At 36.9% G+C, this 18693-nt stretch overlaps 5 protein-coding genes across 8 annotated transcripts; 1 reads left to right on the forward strand and 4 right to left on the reverse strand.

Annotated features, from left to right (window-relative positions):
* The first annotated feature begins 146 nt into the window (after nt 1-146).
* Nucleotides 147-1582, forward strand: LOC130512777 (uncharacterized). Its single transcript, XM_057011086.1, has 5 exons — nt 147-341; nt 489-676; nt 754-1042; nt 1114-1191; nt 1290-1582. Exons 2-5 carry the CDS (start codon nt 519-521, stop codon nt 1341-1343), a joined length of 579 nt encoding a protein of 192 aa, XP_056867066.1. The 5' UTR covers nt 147-341; nt 489-518; the 3' UTR covers nt 1344-1582.
* Nucleotides 1583-3225: 1643 nt separating this feature from the next.
* On the reverse strand, nt 3226-6662 carry LOC130512775 (polyadenylate-binding protein 2-like). Its single transcript, XM_057011084.1, has 19 exons — nt 6579-6662; nt 6451-6498; nt 6311-6372; nt 6031-6222; nt 5867-5943; nt 5748-5771; nt 5605-5662; nt 5414-5463; nt 5129-5335; nt 5018-5041; nt 4849-4936; nt 4690-4757; nt 4485-4602; nt 4326-4405; nt 4206-4229; nt 3975-4133; nt 3707-3910; nt 3595-3618; nt 3226-3489 (listed from the first exon to the last, which is right to left on the reverse strand). The coding sequence occupies exons 1-19, from the start codon at nt 6622-6624 to the stop codon at nt 3375-3377; spliced, it is 1668 nt and encodes a 555-aa protein (XP_056867064.1). The 5' UTR covers nt 6625-6662; the 3' UTR covers nt 3226-3374.
* Nucleotides 6663-9863: 3201 nt separating this feature from the next.
* LOC108859359 (glutamyl-tRNA reductase-binding protein, chloroplastic) lies at nt 9864-13219 on the reverse strand. 4 transcript variants are annotated; one of them, XM_056986168.1, is made up of 13 exons: nt 12869-13219; nt 12285-12514; nt 11973-12035; nt 11724-11813; nt 11520-11618; nt 11239-11334; nt 11094-11159; nt 10902-10992; nt 10743-10810; nt 10590-10655; nt 10402-10452; nt 10238-10302; nt 9864-10106 (listed from the first exon to the last, which is right to left on the reverse strand). In XM_056986168.1, exons 2-13 carry the CDS (start codon nt 12456-12458, stop codon nt 10049-10051), a joined length of 987 nt encoding a protein of 328 aa, XP_056842148.1. In that variant the 5' UTR covers nt 12459-12514; nt 12869-13219; the 3' UTR covers nt 9864-10048. The 4 variants fall into 4 exon arrangements, with proteins under 4 accessions (XP_056842148.1, XP_056842147.1, XP_056842149.1 ...); XM_056986167.1 differs by having other exon boundaries at nt 12285-13219; XM_056986169.1 differs by having other exon boundaries at nt 11724-11810; nt 12285-13214.
* A 195-nt stretch (nt 13220-13414) lies between these two features.
* LOC108859305 (adenylyl-sulfate kinase 3) lies at nt 13415-15008 on the reverse strand. The gene is made up of 7 exons (XM_056986171.1): nt 14886-15008; nt 14644-14804; nt 14367-14516; nt 14118-14236; nt 13957-14041; nt 13821-13867; nt 13415-13719 (listed from the first exon to the last, which is right to left on the reverse strand). Exons 1-7 carry the CDS (start codon nt 14993-14995, stop codon nt 13618-13620), a joined length of 774 nt encoding a protein of 257 aa, XP_056842151.1. The 5' UTR covers nt 14996-15008; the 3' UTR covers nt 13415-13617.
* Nucleotides 15009-15666: 658 nt separating this feature from the next.
* On the reverse strand, nt 15667-17944 carry LOC108857888 (protein CYPRO4-like). Its single transcript, XM_018631899.2, has 2 exons — nt 16447-17944; nt 15667-16085 (listed from the first exon to the last, which is right to left on the reverse strand). Exons 1-2 carry the CDS (start codon nt 17854-17856, stop codon nt 15783-15785), a joined length of 1713 nt encoding a protein of 570 aa, XP_018487401.2. The 5' UTR covers nt 17857-17944; the 3' UTR covers nt 15667-15782.
* Nucleotides 17945-18693: the final 749 nt, after the last annotated feature.

The raw sequence follows: 18693 nt of genomic DNA on the forward strand, positions 1-18693 counted from the left end.
TCATTGCCATTTTGCCCACTGGTCGGGAAAAAGGACAGGAAGGTAATTTTCAGACTGGTAAAAAAATCGGACCGTCGATTTTTATAATCGAACGGTTCGTAGATATTCCTCCATTGACAGCATAGAGATGAAATATAAAGAGATGCCCTAAACCACCTTTGCCCTCCACAATACAGAACAGAGCCGTGAAGTCAGAGAGACAGAGAGAGAGAGAGAGACACACACACACAAAGAGAATTTCGCCGGAGAAATTTGCGGTTACGGTGGTCTTACTCAGTAACAAAACAAGACATCAGAATCTCCAGTCCCTTCTTCACCAGAAAAAAAAATCATCGATCTCTGTAAGTAAATTTGTTACGGGGATTCTCCTCTTCTCAAGTTAATTGAATCTTCCCAACCCTAAATCAATTTGCTCTTTTTGAATTTTCACTGCTTAATAATTAAAAAAAAACTTCTCTTTTAACACTAGTAAACTCTGTTTCGGACAGATTATACAATCGGAGAAAGAAGCTCGAGAAATGTCGTCGTTAGAACAAGAAATGTTCTTACAGTGGGGAAACAAGAAGAGAATGAGACGTCTAAGAGCCGCCAACAAGGACAAACACATCTCACGCCGCGAATCTAATTCTTCAGCTCCTCAAGAGACCTTCCTCTTTCACTCCTCGAGGTTCTCCAGGTACTATTTTTTTTTCCGTGAATTGAAGCCAAGACTCAATTTTTTTTTTTAAATGGGTTTTCTGAAATGTTTTGTAGAGGATCACAAGGGGCAATACTCAGATCTGGAGGACTAGCAGAGAAAGAGAAAGAGAAAGAGAAAGAGGAGAGGTATTACACTACGAGAGGCGTAGTTGATACAATTGGGAAAGCTTGCTTATTAGATGGAGAAGACAGCAATAGCAAGGGAGAGGAGAGTAATATGTGGCCGAAGCTGTTTGTGACGCTGTCGAGCAAAGAGAAGGAAGAAGATTTCATGGCTATGAAAGGTTGCAAACCTTCGCACAGGCCTAAGAAGAGACCCAAACTCATCCAAAAAAGCTTACTTGTGAGTTTTTTTTTTTCGTTTTTCTTCTTTCAAAAAGTGTTTTGAGAGTTCAATTATCGTTTGTTTTACAGTTGGGGAGTCCTGGAACATGGTTGGCTGATATGTGTCCCGATAGATATGATGTCCGGGTCAAGAAGAGCTCCAAGAAGGTACTATAGCTTTGTAATACGTTTTTTTTTATATTCCATTCAGAAATTTTGAGATCTTGTCGAGGCATTAGCATTGATGATGTGTTTTTGTGTTGCAGAGGCGAGCAAGAGGATTAAAAGCAATGGGGAATGTTGAGAGCGATTCAGATTAAGGAGGAGCTTGAACATTATCTAGAAAATCTTTGCGTATTGACTTTTTAGATTAACTTTTGCTTTGTGGTGTTCACTTGAGCAATCTTATAAAAGTAGTTTCTTTCAGTTGATCATTTTGAACTACAAAGGAAACATTTATTTCTTTGTGGGCAATGTATGCGCTTGTGGCCCCTTGTTGTAACTTGCACACAATCTTGTTGTAACTTACTGTTTCAAATAATGGATTTTTGGTCCCATCTTCTGACATAATTTTTCTTTATTTTACGTGGGAACATTGACATTAAGTATGAGGTTGTTTGTACTGTATTAGGATTAAAGTAAGCCAAGTTCTACTCTACTGGTACCATAATCATATGATGAATTGAAAAGCATACATGAGAACTAGAGTTGTTCAGAACAACATGAGATGAGAGGGCAGGAAAACTCCAAGACATGGATTGACGCTACTGGTTGCATCGCTGGCAACACACCTCCATTCCACATCAATTGGAATTGCTGTCATGGGAGTATGTGGTGGATCTGCATCTAACCTTTGTTGGGCACAAGTAAGTAATGTGCGGGAAAGACAGATTGACACCACTCGTGATGTTGGAAGCTGTTCCATATTCATCGCCAAGCACCTTTGATCTTCATCATTTAGATCAAGAGGTAGGCATGATCAAGAGAGAGAGAGAGATCATACTCGTTCCTCTACCAACACTGCATCACCATGTAGGGTGATACTCAAACCGGTCCGGTCCTCTGGGTCTCTAGCAACCAGTAGTGACCATTTTGGATTAGCTAGCAGATCCTGCAATCAGAGATGAATCTTATAAAACTGAGTCACGATGGGTTTTATTTTCTTTGACCCGTTAGTTTACTAATACCACCACATTGTCAGTATGTAACTACGGCTCAAACAGTGTTACCTCTAGTACCAAAGAACCTCTCTAATAGGACTATAGCGTCTATCTTTCATGATAACTGCGTGCTCTTCCTTGTCCTCTCTCGTTTCCATGTGATTATATCCGCTTTCTACCCTCTAGAAATCATACTATGTCGAATCTAAGTTGATTTTTGTTATCTGCAGAGGCCAAGGCCATGGAATAGGCAAGGACTGCAAGTTTATTTTCAGTCAAATGTGGGAGCAAAAGATTTCATCTACTGCCTTACAAACCCATGCGGTAGAGAAGATCTGTTTTGACGCTCATCTGCAGTGAAAATAAACGACAATTCAATTCATACGTGCTTGTGTTTCTGGACTACAAACCCATGCGGTAGAGAAGAAAGGACGTTACCTTTTTTGGTAAGAAGAAATATTATTCGGGAGGGATATTGTAAACAAAAAGTGTCTGTTTTCTCAAGGATACTTCCAAAGCAAGATCATGAGCTCCATCAAATCCTTCCTCCACTACATCATCTTCTTCGATCATCCACAAGAACAATGCCTTCTTGCCATCCAACAGTGTGTAAACAATCAATCCACTCTAGTAAGTTTAAACTGGAACAGGCCAAGAAAAGGGTGCTTATGTTCTTACCATCCATCGGGGATTAAGAAGTCAAAACAAACAGCGAAGAAACACGGAGTGGGTTGCTAGAATCTTGGCCTTACTTAACATACGGTGAAACGGCAGCGATGGAAGCACTCATACAGCATTTCAAGACGAGTTTAACTTGCTCGTATTTGAGTCTCGTGATATTTCACATGAGCACTTAGATTGTGCAACCAGATTTTATGGTTACATAATCTATTTAACGTATATGTTTGTAACTATAAGTTAGTACAGTAGACTTTTTTTTTTAATTGTAGCATGTGCTTAAATAATATAAGACTAGGCGCCACTAATAAACTAATCTAAATGTTCTACCACTAGTCTTTTTCGCTTTGACCACCCACCAAAACATCACAAGTTAATCATATTTTAACATAGATTCATCGACACAATAAATTAACTAGAACCTAAGAATGTATCATAAGTTAAAAACACCAAATAGCTTCTTGCATTGTATCATAAGTTTAAAACACCAGATAGCTTCTTCATCTTCTTCCATCAGTCATCATCAGAGAAGGTTTTCTTCTTACCGCAGAATAATTCGGTTACCTCCTGTCTCTCCAGATAATCTTCTTCTGTCCGAAGGCTTTCTTGTCGAAGGTACTCTTCGTTCCTGGAAATATTGACAAATAGTTATCTCTCCATGCATAACAGTGAAAAAGCTTTAACCCAATGTGCTGAAGAAACTCATAAGGCAAATGATAATAAAATCTCTTACCAGAGCTTCTCTGCACGCATGTACCTAAATCAACAACAAGACAAGACTAATAGTATTAGTAACGACCTTAAAGAAAGCTGTATAACAAACACAAATTAGAGAAACAATTTACTTGGGTCGGATAGGGTATGGAGCCATCTCAACCACGTCGGAGAGAATTTGCAGAGCTCTACTACTCCTCTGGTAGAAGAGCAACGCTGTCATTGCTTCCTCAGCAGAAGCAAACTCAACAAAGCCACAGCCCACATGATCACCCTCGTGGTTCACAACAAGTCGAACACGACAAACATGTCCAACATTTTTGTAGTAATCAAAGCTGTAAATGTGGAGGGCAAAATATCAGTCATGTTCAAGATGAAATTAAAAGTGCTACTACTTACAGATTATATGTTCGTATTCCGGGAGGGATATTGTAAACGAAGAGTGTCTTTTTTCTTATGGCTACTTCCTCAGCAAAATCATGAGTTTCATCAAATCCTTCCTCCACTACATCATCATCTTCGATCAGACGGTTTTCTCGTCCAAGGTAGTCTTCGTACCTGGATGATCAAAAATCAGTGTGATCTATACCAAGAACATCACTTTAAATTACAAATAGTTAAATCTCTTACCAAACTTTGTGATCGATGCAATACCTAATTAACAAAAGAATAATATAATATTAATGTTAGGTCTTCTTTAATGGCGTAAAAAAAAAATTAAGCAACAAGTTACAAAGAGTGTTGATTTACTTGGGATGCCGAGGGTCTGGAAATCCCTCAGACGATAAAAGAGAAATTCCTTGATCGTGCAAAAACTTCTTTTTTAACGCCTACAGTATAAAAAGACTTGATCAGCAATGGTGGTATTTTAAATTACTGCTTGAACAATTTACATCATTACTCTCTCACCTTCTCTGCTTCTTCAGCAGAAGCGAACACAACATCGCCATCGCCAATTTGGTTGCCCTCACAGTCTATAAGAAGTCGAACTTGAACAACTTTTCCAACATCTTTTAATAAATCGATGCTGTCAAAAAGGAGGAGAGTAATATTAGTCATGAAAAACAAACCTGCTCCAAGAACGGAAGAAGAAGAAGTTAGAGGCGCTACTTACAGATCTTGAATTTTAGTTGGGCGAGGGAGATTGCTGACAAAGATCGTCTTAGTTCTTACAGCAACTGCCTGAAATTTAACAGCCAAGTGTGTTAGCATGACCTTAAGGAGAAAACACGTAAAAAGTTGTGTTTCTTGTGAATTTCATCAAAAGTCCTACCTCTTGATAAAGTCTTTCTTCTGTCTCATTTTCTTCTGTCTTATCTTCGTCTCTCACAAGGATCCCTCGTCGAAGATAGTCTTCGTAACTGAAATTTCGAGAAACCGAAGTGATCTCTCCATGTATACAAAAAAAAAAAGCTTCACCAAAAATAGTTAAATGCCCTTACCAGAGCTTCTCTGCAAAGTTGTACCTAATTAACAAAAAAAAAATCATTTAGTCTTGTGCTGTAATGATGTTAAAACTCAAGCAAATAAATTTACTTGGAAAAGAAATTTACGTGGGAAGGAGTCGGTAGGGAGGCAGCTTGGCTACATCAATAAAAATCTTGTGATCCAGCAAATATTCACCATTCATTTTTTCCAGCGCCTTATGTGCTTGGTAAGCAGAACCAAGCTCCACAAAGCCATAGCCTACATGCTTGCCCTCGGGATTTACAACAAGTCGAACACTAACAACTTGTCCAAGAGGACTGAAGTAATCGATGCTGTGTAAAAGGCGGAGCTTAAGTAATCCAAAATATCAGGCAATGGAAGCGGAAAACTAAAGGTTTTTGTACTCTTACATATGAAATACTTTAGTCTGAGGAGAGAGGTTGGAAACAAAGAGAACATTCTGCAATTAACAGGCAAGTGTGTTACGGCCGACTCTTAAGTAGAAAATGACTTAACAAAACATAGCAGCCTCGTCAGAAGATTCATCCCCCAAAATAAAGGGTCAATTGTGGCATATTTTGAAGATAACAGGAAGAGGTACCTCAACAAAATTAGGAAGAGGTTTCTCATCTTCTACTCGCAGAATGAAATCTTTGTTCCTGAAATATGGAAAACTCCCTGTAATCTCTCCATGTAACCCTCGAAGAGTAAATAATCAATGTTGTTAGAATGTAATCTTCTTACCAGACTTTGTGATCTTTGCAATACCTTATAAAAAAAAAAACAATAGTGTTAGTTGTGTAATAGCATCCAACAAAACTATAGCAATCAGGTTAAAATATTAACATTGAAAATGAACTTACTTGGGTATGATGTACTGATGAGGGGAAATCTGAGCAAAATTCTGAGAACCGTGCAAATATATAATCTTTTGGAGAGCCTACAATATTAAAAAAAAAAAGAATTTAAATCAGAAATCTTGGTTAAATAATTGTTTAATACAACTAGTAGTCTACTCTTCTCTCACATTGTCTGCTTCGTTAGAAGAAGCAAACTCGACAAAGCCACATCGCCTAGTCCTCCTGAACCCGTGGTGTACAACAAGCTGAATACGAACAACTTGTCCAACATCTTTGAAGAAATCGATGATATCTGGTACCCCAGCGACCTTAGAGAGACGGCGAACCAAGATGGTTTTCTTTTTTACGACAGCCTCCTCCTGAATGAAGAATTCAAGTGTGTGTGTTGTTAGCAGCGACTCGAAAGTAGAACAAAAAAATCAAATATTCATACGCATCTTAGCTTACCTTACGTTTCTTCAGAATCATAGGTTTGGTCTCCAAAACATCTTTCAGCTTACTACGCTTCACTATACAAACCAAACAAAGTTCCTCTTCAGAGTTAGATTTGTTATTGGTAAAAATGTAGATGTAAGTATATCGCTTACCAAATAAATTAGCTGGCTCCGAATCAGATCCCGACTTCATTCGTTTGCCTGTAAAATCAAAAACCTCCTCTTCAGAGAGACTAGGTTTGAGTAGTTGAGAAACCAATCGTAAGAGACTGTTTTGTTACCCGATGATTTAGCTTCTGCGGCCGATTTCTTCGAACAAGTAGCCATGGAGAGCAGCTAAAACAGGGAATCCTAGTGAGTGGTCTTCGAACGAACGAGCTTTTTATAACATAAATCATTTTTATGGGCTTGGGCTTTCACTTTTTTGGGTTTATATGTCCACCATCACTATCTACGGCTCACTTTTGGACATTTCGGTTATCTATCTAACCTGAACCGAACACTGATGATTTTGACGTCAACGTGAATAAAATCAACCTTCACAGTTTTTGAAGAAAAGGTTCGGTTCACTTGAGAGATGTCATTGTACATTTGTCTTCTTCCAAATTCGTTTTTAGTTAACCAGACCCGCCTTCTGCGCATGATTTATATATCTAAAATTTAAAACATATAATATTGACAAATTAAATATTTATATGTAATGGATTTTTTTATACCTATACAACAATGTTTTTATATAATCATGTATACGTTTAAGTAACAGTAATTTTGGGCAAAAAACCTTTGAATTTATGTTTTTTACATAATTTTGATTGATTGTTTATTTTGATTGTTTATTTTGTTCTAAATCTAAGAAGAAAAGATTGATGTTTCTTTTATCAATGGCCAAAACTTTTTGGACAATGTTTTTAAGAACATAAAATGCTTTTTGCTAGTCTTTTTCACTTTGGTGAAAGATAAGAAAGATTGAATCAAACACAACATCACAAGTTTGAGCTTGTTTTAAAATAGATTCACTCAATAAGTCTTCGCAAGAGAATTATAAGGATTGTCTTTGTTCCGTAGGATAGATAATCCAGTAAATTTCTGTCTAATAATGATCGGAGGAATTTTATGGTTGAAGGTCCTTTTTGGAATATTAAAAAAGAAAACCCTTTTAGTTATCTTTCCATGTATACCAACGAAAAATCTTTGACCCAATGTGATGTATTGATGAAGAAACTGAAAAGGCAAAATAGTAAAATCTCTTACCAAAGCCTCTCTGCATCCATGTACCTAATCAACAACAAGACTAATAGCATTAGTCTCTTATGTAACGACATTAAAGCTTATAGCAAACAAATTAAAGAAAGTATACATCGATTTTTTTCTTGCGAAGAAGTGCCTACCGCATAAAAGATTTTAATAAGCATTAAGAGTATCAAATAACAACTACATGCACTAATAGTGCACTAATAGATACTCTCACTTTATTTGCTTTTTCAGTAGTCTCAAATATAATAAAGCCACATCCTACATGTTGACCATCTTCGTTTACAATAAGTCGAATACTAAATTGATCACTCTTTCAAGGTTGAAGAAATTAGTGTTGTAAAACAGTGAAGGACGAGATACCAGTCATGAGAAATCATGAGAAGAAAAGAAAGAAAAAAAGAATTTTATTCAAGAACGATATAAGAAAAGACTCACATGTGATGAAACTTCATCTTTGGGAGAAATTTCTAAAAGAATATTGTCTTTTTTCTTGAGACTACTTCCTCGGCCAAATTGGAAGTTTCATCAAACTATTTTTCATTGCTTCTTCTCCTTCTTCTTTCAGACGGTGACTGTATTGAGGTGGCTTAGCCACACTAGGCCAAACCTTATGATCCAGAAGATATTTACCATATTTCATTTTTAATGTCTATAACATAACTAGAGAGAGTGTATTAATTTCCAAATTAAATCATCATAACTGCAAAATATTATCACCTCCTTTACTTGATAACTCGACAAAGGTATAGCCCACATTTTAACCTTTGGAGTTCACAATAAGTTGAGCACTAATAACTTTTCCCACACTTCTGAAGAAATCGACTCTATAAAAGTGGAACATAAAATATCAGACATGAAAAAAAGTGGCACTCACACATGTGATATTTTAGTATGTGGAGAGATGTTGGAAACAAAGAGTATCTTCTCATCTTGCATAGTCCTCGGCATTGTTCCTCGATACCATGAGAGTCTCCTCCACATTGTTATATACATTGTTATCTCTTCATGTAAATACACTCAAAAGGGAAAATGATACTTAAATTCTTTACCAAATCTTGTGATCTAACTATTCAATACCTAATTATCAAAAAAGAAGAAAATGATAATAGTAGCGTTAGTCTTGGCATCAAAATTATTGCAAGAAAAAAATCAATTTAAATATTACTTTCCAGCGCCGTAGAGGTATTCTGGAAAGTAGTTCGAGTGGCAACATAAATCCTCTGATTCTTCAAATGTTTACCATCCTTTTCTGTGCCTACCATATCAAAAGAATTAGTCAGCAATTGGTTAAATGTTTATCATTTATCAATACTATTAAATTAGTAACATGTCCAACTGATATTAGTTGTGTTCAATTTTAAATATAACTGCATCTAAATGATTATCTAGGCATATCATGTAACTATCTTAATAAAATAATTTTGTAACTTCTTCCAAAATTTTCGGATCCAATTTTGTAAAATCACTCTTTAATTCCAAAATATTAGTGATCCACTACTTTCGATATTACAATATGTTAACTACCTTTTACGAAGTCCAATTACATCATTTCGAAACAATAAGATTGATACTATACTTTAATAAATATTATTTTCATTACTACACAAATGAATGGTAATGAACTCTAGTTTTATTAATGTTTTACACACAGTCTATATGTTGAATCTGATTACTTATTGTTTATTGAGTTATTAGATTGAACGTGGATAATTATGTAATTAATTTAATTCATTTTGATATATAACTAGATTTTGATCCGTCATTTCAAAGAACATGTATATTTTTATTTTATTTTTTCTTAGAAATTATTTTTTATATATAATATTTTTCTATGTAATCATATTTGTATATAAATCTTAATCATAATCTATTTAATAAAATAAGAGCAATGTTAAAAATAAAATTTAACATTGCTATTATTTTTAACATGATAAAAAAAAACGAGTGGAACAAAGGACGGATATATATATATATATATTTTTTTACATTTTATTTTAAAATTTTAATTTTTATATTTATGTGTTTTTAATCATATAAGTGTTTTCTCTGTAACCATTGTAGTGTTTTCCCTGTAATTATTAAACTAGTTGATCATCTCGATCACAAGGAAACATTATTTAGTTGTAGGCAATGTATGCGCTTCTTGTTGTTGTTTAAATGATGTTTCAAATAATGGATTTTGGTCCCATCTTCTGACATGATTATTTAAGTGGAACATTGACAAATTGTTTGAACTTTATCCATATGTCTCTCACATGATGAACAATCACTAGCTTTGACCTGAAAATGAAAATGGATTTAAAGTACTCAACTTATTAAATGTTGTTTTCACTGTTTTATTACTATTTGATATCATAACCATGGCGGATGTGTAATAAGCATACATGAGTTCCCTTTTTCATGTATCTAGTTTTGTTCTAGTCTTAATATATTCACAGATCTTGGGAGCGGGTTCAGAACAAGACATGAAGTTTTTTACATCTTTATTTTAGCAAAACTAATTGGAAACAGACTTAGCAGCTTGAAGCATTTCCACTATCAGTGTCTTCACATCCCTGTAAACACCACCACCATTCCAAAGAGTTAGTCAGTCCACCAGTTTTGGATCTCTCTGATAGTAAAAGGGATCAGTAGTTTTAACTCGGTACAGAAACCGGTTACAAAAGTGTAACACAGAATGTCTTACTTTCTGTCTTGTGCGCGTCTTGGGAACGGAACTCGGATCTTGAAGGTGTTCCCTTGAAGAGTAGCCTGTGACGACGAAGAAAACGTATGTTTTATAAACTGAAAGATAAAAAAAGGATGAGAAAAGGGGGTGGTGGTGGTTTGGTGTTTAGAAAACACACGCACCTTAACGTTGAAACCAAGGCTGTCCAAATCAAGCATCAAGGCGCTCTCCACCTGACAAAATAAGGAGGTTCTATTGAGATGTGTATAAACAGCGCCAGGCTCTCAACAAGATGACATAGAACTAAATGAAACACTACCGTTACATATGGTTATGTTGACTAAGGTTAAGATAGTAGTGAGTTACTTACAGGTATGGATGTTGTATGGTGTACAATAGCTTTGGTATCCTCTTCATGGTCTTTGTTCATGTGTGACTGCCAAAATTAAAAAAAGGAGTTGTTAGTATGCACCCACTGTATCTTTTGATGAGAAACTGTGCAGGAATATGATTTGACATATACCGTTACAGGCTTTGCAAACTGAGCGATAGGATCGACTTTGGCTCCTTGGTACTCCTCTTTGCTGAATTCTACAATGTTCCAGAGCAAAAGCAAATACAAAATGAGCGGGATCATATGAACTGGGATTGCATAAGACAGTATATAAAGAAGATGAAGCACCTCCAGATCCTAGAAAAGCAGTTGCAACCCCTGAAACAAATCTCACAACTTTTGGTTCAATTCGCATAAAGCTGAAGTCTCCAAAATCAACCTTCACAATTTTAAGAAGAAATGGTTCACTTATACTTATTGAGATGTCATTATTTACCATCGTCTTTCACTTTCTAGACATTACAAATAAATGATGTTTACCCAGAAAGCATTGGGATGCTTGGCTAAATAGGCAGATCGAACAGCCGCTTGATCTTTGTCAGAAACCTATATATTGCATACAACAAACATTGAAGCTTAAATGTAAATGTGTATAAACTATAAAGCAACGATGAGAAACACATACCAACACTGCATCACCATGTAGGGTGATCCTCAAACCGGTCCTATCTTCTGGCTCTCTAGCAACCAGTAGTGAGCATTTTGGATTAGCTAAGAGATCCTGCAATCAAAGATGAATATTATAAAAATTGAGTCACGATTGGTCTGCTTCTCTTTTCTTCAGTCGTTAGCTCGCTAATCCACACATTCTCAGTTTTTGTAAAACTATGGCTCAAACAGCTCTAAAATGCAGAAGAAAAAAAAACAGAGATTAATGATGTTATATGGTTAAAATAAGCAACAAACCTTTGTATGAACAGCTAAGCTACTGACTGCCAGAATTGGAGAGCCATCAGCATCACATGCAAAATCAACCATTGATCCTGAAGGATAACCCTCATACTTCTGCACCAGATCCAAAACACAAGGAGGATTACACATTAACTACATAATTTTTGCATCAATAATTAGAATCCTGGAATCTAATTATATCCCTCTTAATATGCTCACCTGAGAGAAAGTGGAAAGCATACCACAAACACTACCGTTAAGCACAGTTCGTATTTCCTCAACAGGAGAAAGACGAGCAGCCTTCGCCTGCTAAACGAGAACGAGACAAACCGCTTATCAACTTGTTATAACAACACATTCACACATCAGGCCTTGAGAACATGAATGGTTATCATCAAATCATAGGGATAGTCAGATAGATATGTTGAGCCAAGCATGATCACAAAATGTGCGCATTAGTGTTGTTACCTCATGAGCTTGAATCAATTTGAAAACATCTTGATCACTGCTGACATTCCCTGGTGATACAGCCTGATTTGTTTTACAAGTACATATGAGACAAAGTTTACAACTTTTCAATCTATTGAGCTCAAGCTATACCAAATACACGACATCATCCGACAAAACTGAAATCTAAAAATTCGAACTTTTCCTCCCCTACTGACAGAAAATAAGCAAGATTCATCTTGAGGCAGTAATCACCGATCAAAAGTAAACAAAACAAAAATCAGAGTAAAGATCCATCATTTGAAAACCACTAAACTTATAGTTCTCATGTACCTGAGAAGAAGACTGAGCTGCTGAGGCCATCACGGTAAGAGAAGACGACTTTCGACTGCGGAGGGCGGAGAGAGCGACGGTGGAGATCGATTGTGGATGAATAAGACATGTAGTAGGAGGGAAGAATCTAGCTGTGATTAAAGGCGTTGAGAAATGAGCAACTACCGACTTCATCTTCCTGCTTCCTCACGAAACCTTCGATGGTTCGTTTGGTTTACACGTCTTCTCTACTGTGCCGATGAGACAACAACAACAAAAACCGCTTACAGTCAGGTTTGGTTTAAATCTGTTCACGAAATTTCCGGTTTATTCTGGTATTCAAATTTTTTTAACAATTTTTCCTTTCGGTTTACACAACAAACAAAATTACACAACTGAAAAACAATCTCACAGTCTTCTCTACTGTGAAAGATGAGACAACCACAAACAGCCTCCTACAGTCCGGTTTGGTTTTAATCTGTTTTCGAAAGTTCCGGTTTATTCTGGTATTCAAATTTTTAACAATGTTTACTTTCGGTTTACAAACAGACAAAAAAAACAATTAATCAAACGAAGAGACGTGTATATATAAGAAATCAAAGGACCAAATTTGAACGATCCGCGGCCATGGAAGTTGTTAATCGGAGTGAGTATATCGATCGGAATCGAAGCAGAGGTAGGAGCCGAGAGAGGAAGCGAGGCGGCGGAGCTGGAGGAGAGGGATGCAGAAGATGAAACGGAGGACGGTGGCGCGTGGAAGTCTCTCGGGGTTACAAGCTACGTATTGCCATAGATCCGTCGATATGTTCACTGTCGTCTCCACCAACCTACTGTTCAACACCATCTCTCTATCTCTCTGACTCTATCTTAAAAGTTGATCGAGTTCGGTGTTCTGTTTCGTTATTTTTTTTTTGGGTTTAATTACCGAACTCGCGGTCTGAAAAACAGGGGGAAAATAACAAATAGACCCTCTATTTTTGTGAAGTATTCAAATAAATCCTTATAAAAATAAAATATCGTTCTGAAACCCATTTGTTCACTAAAACTAAAATTTTAGCATCTATTTTCAGAGATTGTCTTCTCCACACGTACTCTTAATAAAAAGGATTTGATGCTGCATTAAGAAGATTTCGTGGAGTAACTCAAGAGAATGTTGAATGACTTGTTTGCTTTTATTATTCTTTTTTTTATAAGAAAACAAGAAAAAGTAAGTTGCAAAGGAAGAAAGCTACAACATGTCTTTCATAGTTCAAACTTCTTTATGATATGCATTATTTCAGGAGAGTGAAAGAAACATAAATAAAATCAAATCAAATGTGACTTTGTTGGATTCATGGTGGTGGAGGGGTTACTACTACTGGTTTTGAAGGAAGCCTTTGTCTTCTAAATAAGCGATGACTTCCTCTGCCATTGCTACAGGTGAAGGACACTCTCCTTCCTTCTCTTTCAGCTCTATCTATTATCAAAACATCACAATAGAAACAAAGAAACAGAGAAAACATTTTCATACACAAGTTACTTGAAGAATAATCATATATATGTTCACATGGATCATACCTCGCAATTCAAGGGAGATTCATATGGATCATCAATCCCTGTAAAGCCTGCACAAAAAGCCTTTTGTTAAGGATTCAAATGATATGGAAACAATGTGCTATCTTCTGTTACTCTATGGAAGTCTATGTTATCTTACCTTTGATCTTTCCTGCACGTGCAAGCTTGTATAAGCCTTTAGGGTCTCTTGCTTCACATAGTTGTAGAGACATGTTCATGTAAACCTAAAGAGTTTACGCCACACAACATCAAACAAGATGTTTGTAAGCTGAAAAATATATATGAATGTGAACGGCTTGCCTCGATAAAAGATGAACCCTGCATCATTTCCCTACATGCATCACGGTCTTTCCTGTATGGAGATATGAGGCTGGCAATGCAGATCAAACCAGCATCAGCAAAGAGTTTGGCTACTTCTCCTGCATTTTATACACAAAATGGTTTGGTTTACTAATACTTGCATTTGTGCTCATAAGTCATAACCTTCTTAGGATTCAGACTTTTCATAAAACCTAACTCAAATGATAATATGCAACTATTTGTACTTACCGACTCTGCGTATGTTTTCCACTCTATCCTCTGCCTTGAAACCAAGATCTTTGTTCAAACCATGACGAAGATTATCCCCATCGAGAATGTATGATAGCTTTCCCCGGGTGTACAACTCTCTGCTTAGCGAGCAAGCCAACGTGCTTTTTCCTGCACAAGTCTCCGGCTTAGAATTTCATATTCAGACAAGAGACTTATGTAACATAAGAAGAACTTTAGACATTCACAAAGCGTCTTAGGTTATTCAGAGATAAGATTGTTGTTTAAGGAGATTGACCTGAGCCACTGAGCCCTGTGATCCACACCACACAACCCTTCTGGTTTATCAGCTTCTGCCTCTCAGTTTTCCCAATGGGTGATTCTTGCCAGAATATGTTTGTCGACATTCTCAAAACCCTTTCTTGATGATCTGATCTACCACTAGAAACTGCTATTAATCTGCAAAGACACGTTCAAAAACAATTAACATGACCAGTCTTCTTGAAATTTCCCAAAAAATAAGTTTGTTCCTTTGTTTACCTTTTGCTTTGTTCCTTGTCCTCTATTTTTCGGAGGGTCATTGTGAGTGGGAAAACGAGAACCGACATTAACGGGAGTGGCAGACAGTTGGAGAGAACAATGGGACACATGGCAATAACAAAGACTCGGTCCCTCAAGACTTGTTTATCAGCTTATTCGGCCCATTATTTGGAAAATAATAGGCTAAAGCCCATTCAAGGACGCAGTCAAGTTTCCTAAATTTGTTATGGTCATTGGTCAATGTTCTTACCATATTTAATATCTTCTTTTGGAAAGAAAATCTTGGTGGAAATCTACGTAAAATTCATTTAATTAGTGGAATCATAAATAATGGTGGAATCTCTTTTCGAAAAGATTCTTTGATGGTGGAATCTTGTAATTCTTGACGTTTCTTGATTTTTTGCATCCTTTCGTGTATTCATCTAACTTTCTAAAGATTCTGATTCGATTATTCAGAAATAATTTATATATAGGAAGAATATTTACAATCAAAACTGAATATTATATAGGTATACGTTTTTTTCTTTCTTGTTTGCTACTAGCTCACTAAGTGTATACGTTTATTTTGCAATTGCTTACAGAAGTGTATACGTTATTTATATGCGTAGAATGTAGGGGACTAATCTCCTATGTACTAAGTCACAAGTCAGATGATTTTTTGTGGTGTCATAAAAATTATATGTATTACTCTATTTATATATTTTAGCTATTTGGCATATGGTGTCATACAAATTATATGTATTCGACTTAAAAAAAAACTGTTTTTAGGTAGGTATCTCATTTATATTACCCATTGTTTTGATATATTATATTTTTGTATCACACGATTAATATTTAGCAACAAACTCTTTTTTATACAAAGCTAAAATTATGATAATAATATTTATAAATTAATGGTCAATCACTTGCTTGCTTCCTTCCTCTCTTGCTGGATAAGCTGAAAGAGCTGACTTTCATGGGAGTTGCAATGACCAGAGGCGCTTCAGGAGAACCAGAGACTGCAAAGTTGTCGTTCATGAAACGGCTGTCCACAATAGATTCATTTCGAAGGACTATCTTGTAGCAATAGCATTTCTTCATCCCTTCCTGCTCATGGTAGCATTCGTGAGATCCATCCTTCACTTGCTGAAAGTTCCATATCACACTGAATTTGCCAACAGTTGCCACAACATGACGCTCTTGTTTCCCATCCTCCGTGACCTATGTAAATATCGAATTTTACCACCAGAGGATAAACTTAAGATGGACCAAAAAAAAACAGAAACACCAGGCAACAGAGAAACACTAAATTTGAAAACTGTGAGACAAACTGAAAAAGACAAGACAAATGTTGGGAAACTATACTTCAACTAAGTAATAAACTTGCTCAACAGTTAATTTAGACAGAAACACTTGCATAGTCACAACAGAGAAGCATTCCAGAACATAAGACACCTACTGTTTCAAGTGAAAAGAGGCAAAAATCACATAGACAGAGCTGTGGTTTTAGTAAAGACTTGCACTTAACTATGAACAAGACATGCAAAGCAAGAAAGTCAGCAGGAACTAGAGTTTTGCTTACCCATGAAAACTGAGCATTGCGGAACTTGTTGTTGGATCCAGCTAAATGGGCGTGGAGAGGTGTTAGCTTGAGCAACCTTGGTGCAGACATGTTATTTCCCATGGGACCCTCAAAGCCAGTCGTTGTCTTACCAGCCTTATCAGTGAAAAGGGTAGAGATAACAATGAGATATGTATCAGTTGTACCAACAATCCATTTCCCATCGTAAGTAGCGTCCACATGAGTTACAGGGGCACCAAGTCCAGGGAAAGCCGTCTTAGCCTTATTCAAATTGTCCCTTGAGTAGAGTCTAATCTGGCCATCAAAAGAACCAGTAACAATTGAGCCATCACCAGTAGTTGCAAAGCAACTGAACCCAGTCCCTCTAGAAAACTGATGCCCCTGAGCCCAAGTCAAGACAGTGGGGGTAGCAAGATCCTGAACCATCCCAACAGGGTCACGCATATCCCATCTGCAAAGCCTATTGGTGTCCAAACCGAGAAAGGTAGATCCAGATGGGTCGAGTTGAGCAGCTTTAGCATCATTAGTAATGTCAGTCATAGAGATATCGACTCCGTCTTTCTCAAACTTCCATTCCGAAATAACCTTGCCAGTTTCAATATCAAGCTGATGGATTCCTGGGTTTTGACTCATGAGCAACATGTTGGTCTCAGCTCTCATGAGAAGAGCCTTCTTCTTCTTGTTTGGTGGTGAGGCATAAGCAGCGGCGTCAAAGTCAACAAAAACACCAGTCCCCTGAACCCCTTGCCTCATGTTCTTGAAAACTTGAATACCAGAATCACCTACAAGAAAGCTATTATCCAAAGCACCTAGAGCTAAGCTATGTATGCTCTCCTCACTCGTAGCTTCCTCAAAAGCCTCAGTAAGGAGGTCCCGTGGGGGGGTCTTAAGCAAAATATCATCAGCTTCTTCCCACATGGAATCATCAGGATTGAAATCTTTGTCAAAGATGTTAGCTTCATTCAAGTCATCACCATGATTGTTCTCAAACAAGCAATTGTTAAAGCTGCTTACAAAGGCGGTTAGGAGGTCTTCTCCTCCGCTGCTGAAGCTCAACGCCCAATATCCACCTTGAGCAACGAACTCAGCTCTTTGATCTTTATACGCCTTCTTCAACCGCATTTCATCGGAGACCTTCTCTCGGATCTTACTCCCGACCTTCAGAACCCACCATTCCTTCTCCGAGTCTTCGTGGGATGATGTCGTCTTGAGGAAGCAGTAAGAGGTGAGTTTCTCAGCTGCGACCCATTTGGCTTTGGGAGTGTTTCCATTGATGTAGCGCAAAAGCTCAACCGAGTTAGGAGGTGCTTCTTGCTCCTCCGTTGATGTGTATTTCAGCTTCAAAGCTCTGAGCTTTGTTTCAACTTCGTCTAGTACTGATGAAGGAGATTTTAGACAACGACGATCCATGAAGGAGATTCAAATGTAGGTAGGTGGAGAAGAGCGCAAGTTCGAAATTTGAAAACTAGGGTTTCTTTAGAGCAGGTGTTCACTAACTAACTAACTGGCAACAGCCGGTATATAAGGTTGGTAGTATAATTAAACACCGGTGATAGCCAGTTCAAATGGATTATTTTATTATTTATTATTTTAAGGGCCAAAACATACAAGCCCTAGCTAGTATGAACCGACGACAATGAACCACCCTACGATAAATACATGAACCGAAATAAAAACCAGAAATGCGACAATGAAGACCATAAGATACATATATAAACCGAAATTGAAAACACAACCATATGATCAAGTGAGCAGGAGAGTATCAATCAGCATGATCAAGGTAGGTCTCAACATCTCCATGTGAACCACCCTCTATCTTAAGCTTCCTCGGGTGTTGAGTGTCTGCGTTGTAGTAGAGCAGATAATGCGATCCGTCACTCTGAACTGATTGCGTTGCTCAAAGAAGTTTGTAATGACAAACAATCTAATCAAAGAGTTGTGATTCTTCATGCATTTATATATTGCTGAATCGGATCGGATATCCGATTTCCAAAATTTTAATATTTGTGATTTACTTCGATTTTGACGGCTATTGATTTTTAGTATTTAATTTGTTTCGAAAACTTACGGATATCCAGAACTTTTGAATCGAATCGAAACGAATAACGAATCAAATCAAATTTAACGGTTAAAATGTCCATTCTTACCATATGTAATGTCTTCTTTTGAAAAATGAAAGGGAAATAAATTTTGGTGGAAATCTACGTAACATTCAATTAATTAGTGGAATCATAAATTATTGAGGAA

This window comes from Raphanus sativus, chromosome 5 (genome assembly GCF_000801105.2).
Source record: "Raphanus sativus cultivar WK10039 chromosome 5, ASM80110v3, whole genome shotgun sequence".
Taxonomy (NCBI): domain Eukaryota; kingdom Viridiplantae; phylum Streptophyta; class Magnoliopsida; order Brassicales; family Brassicaceae; genus Raphanus; species Raphanus sativus.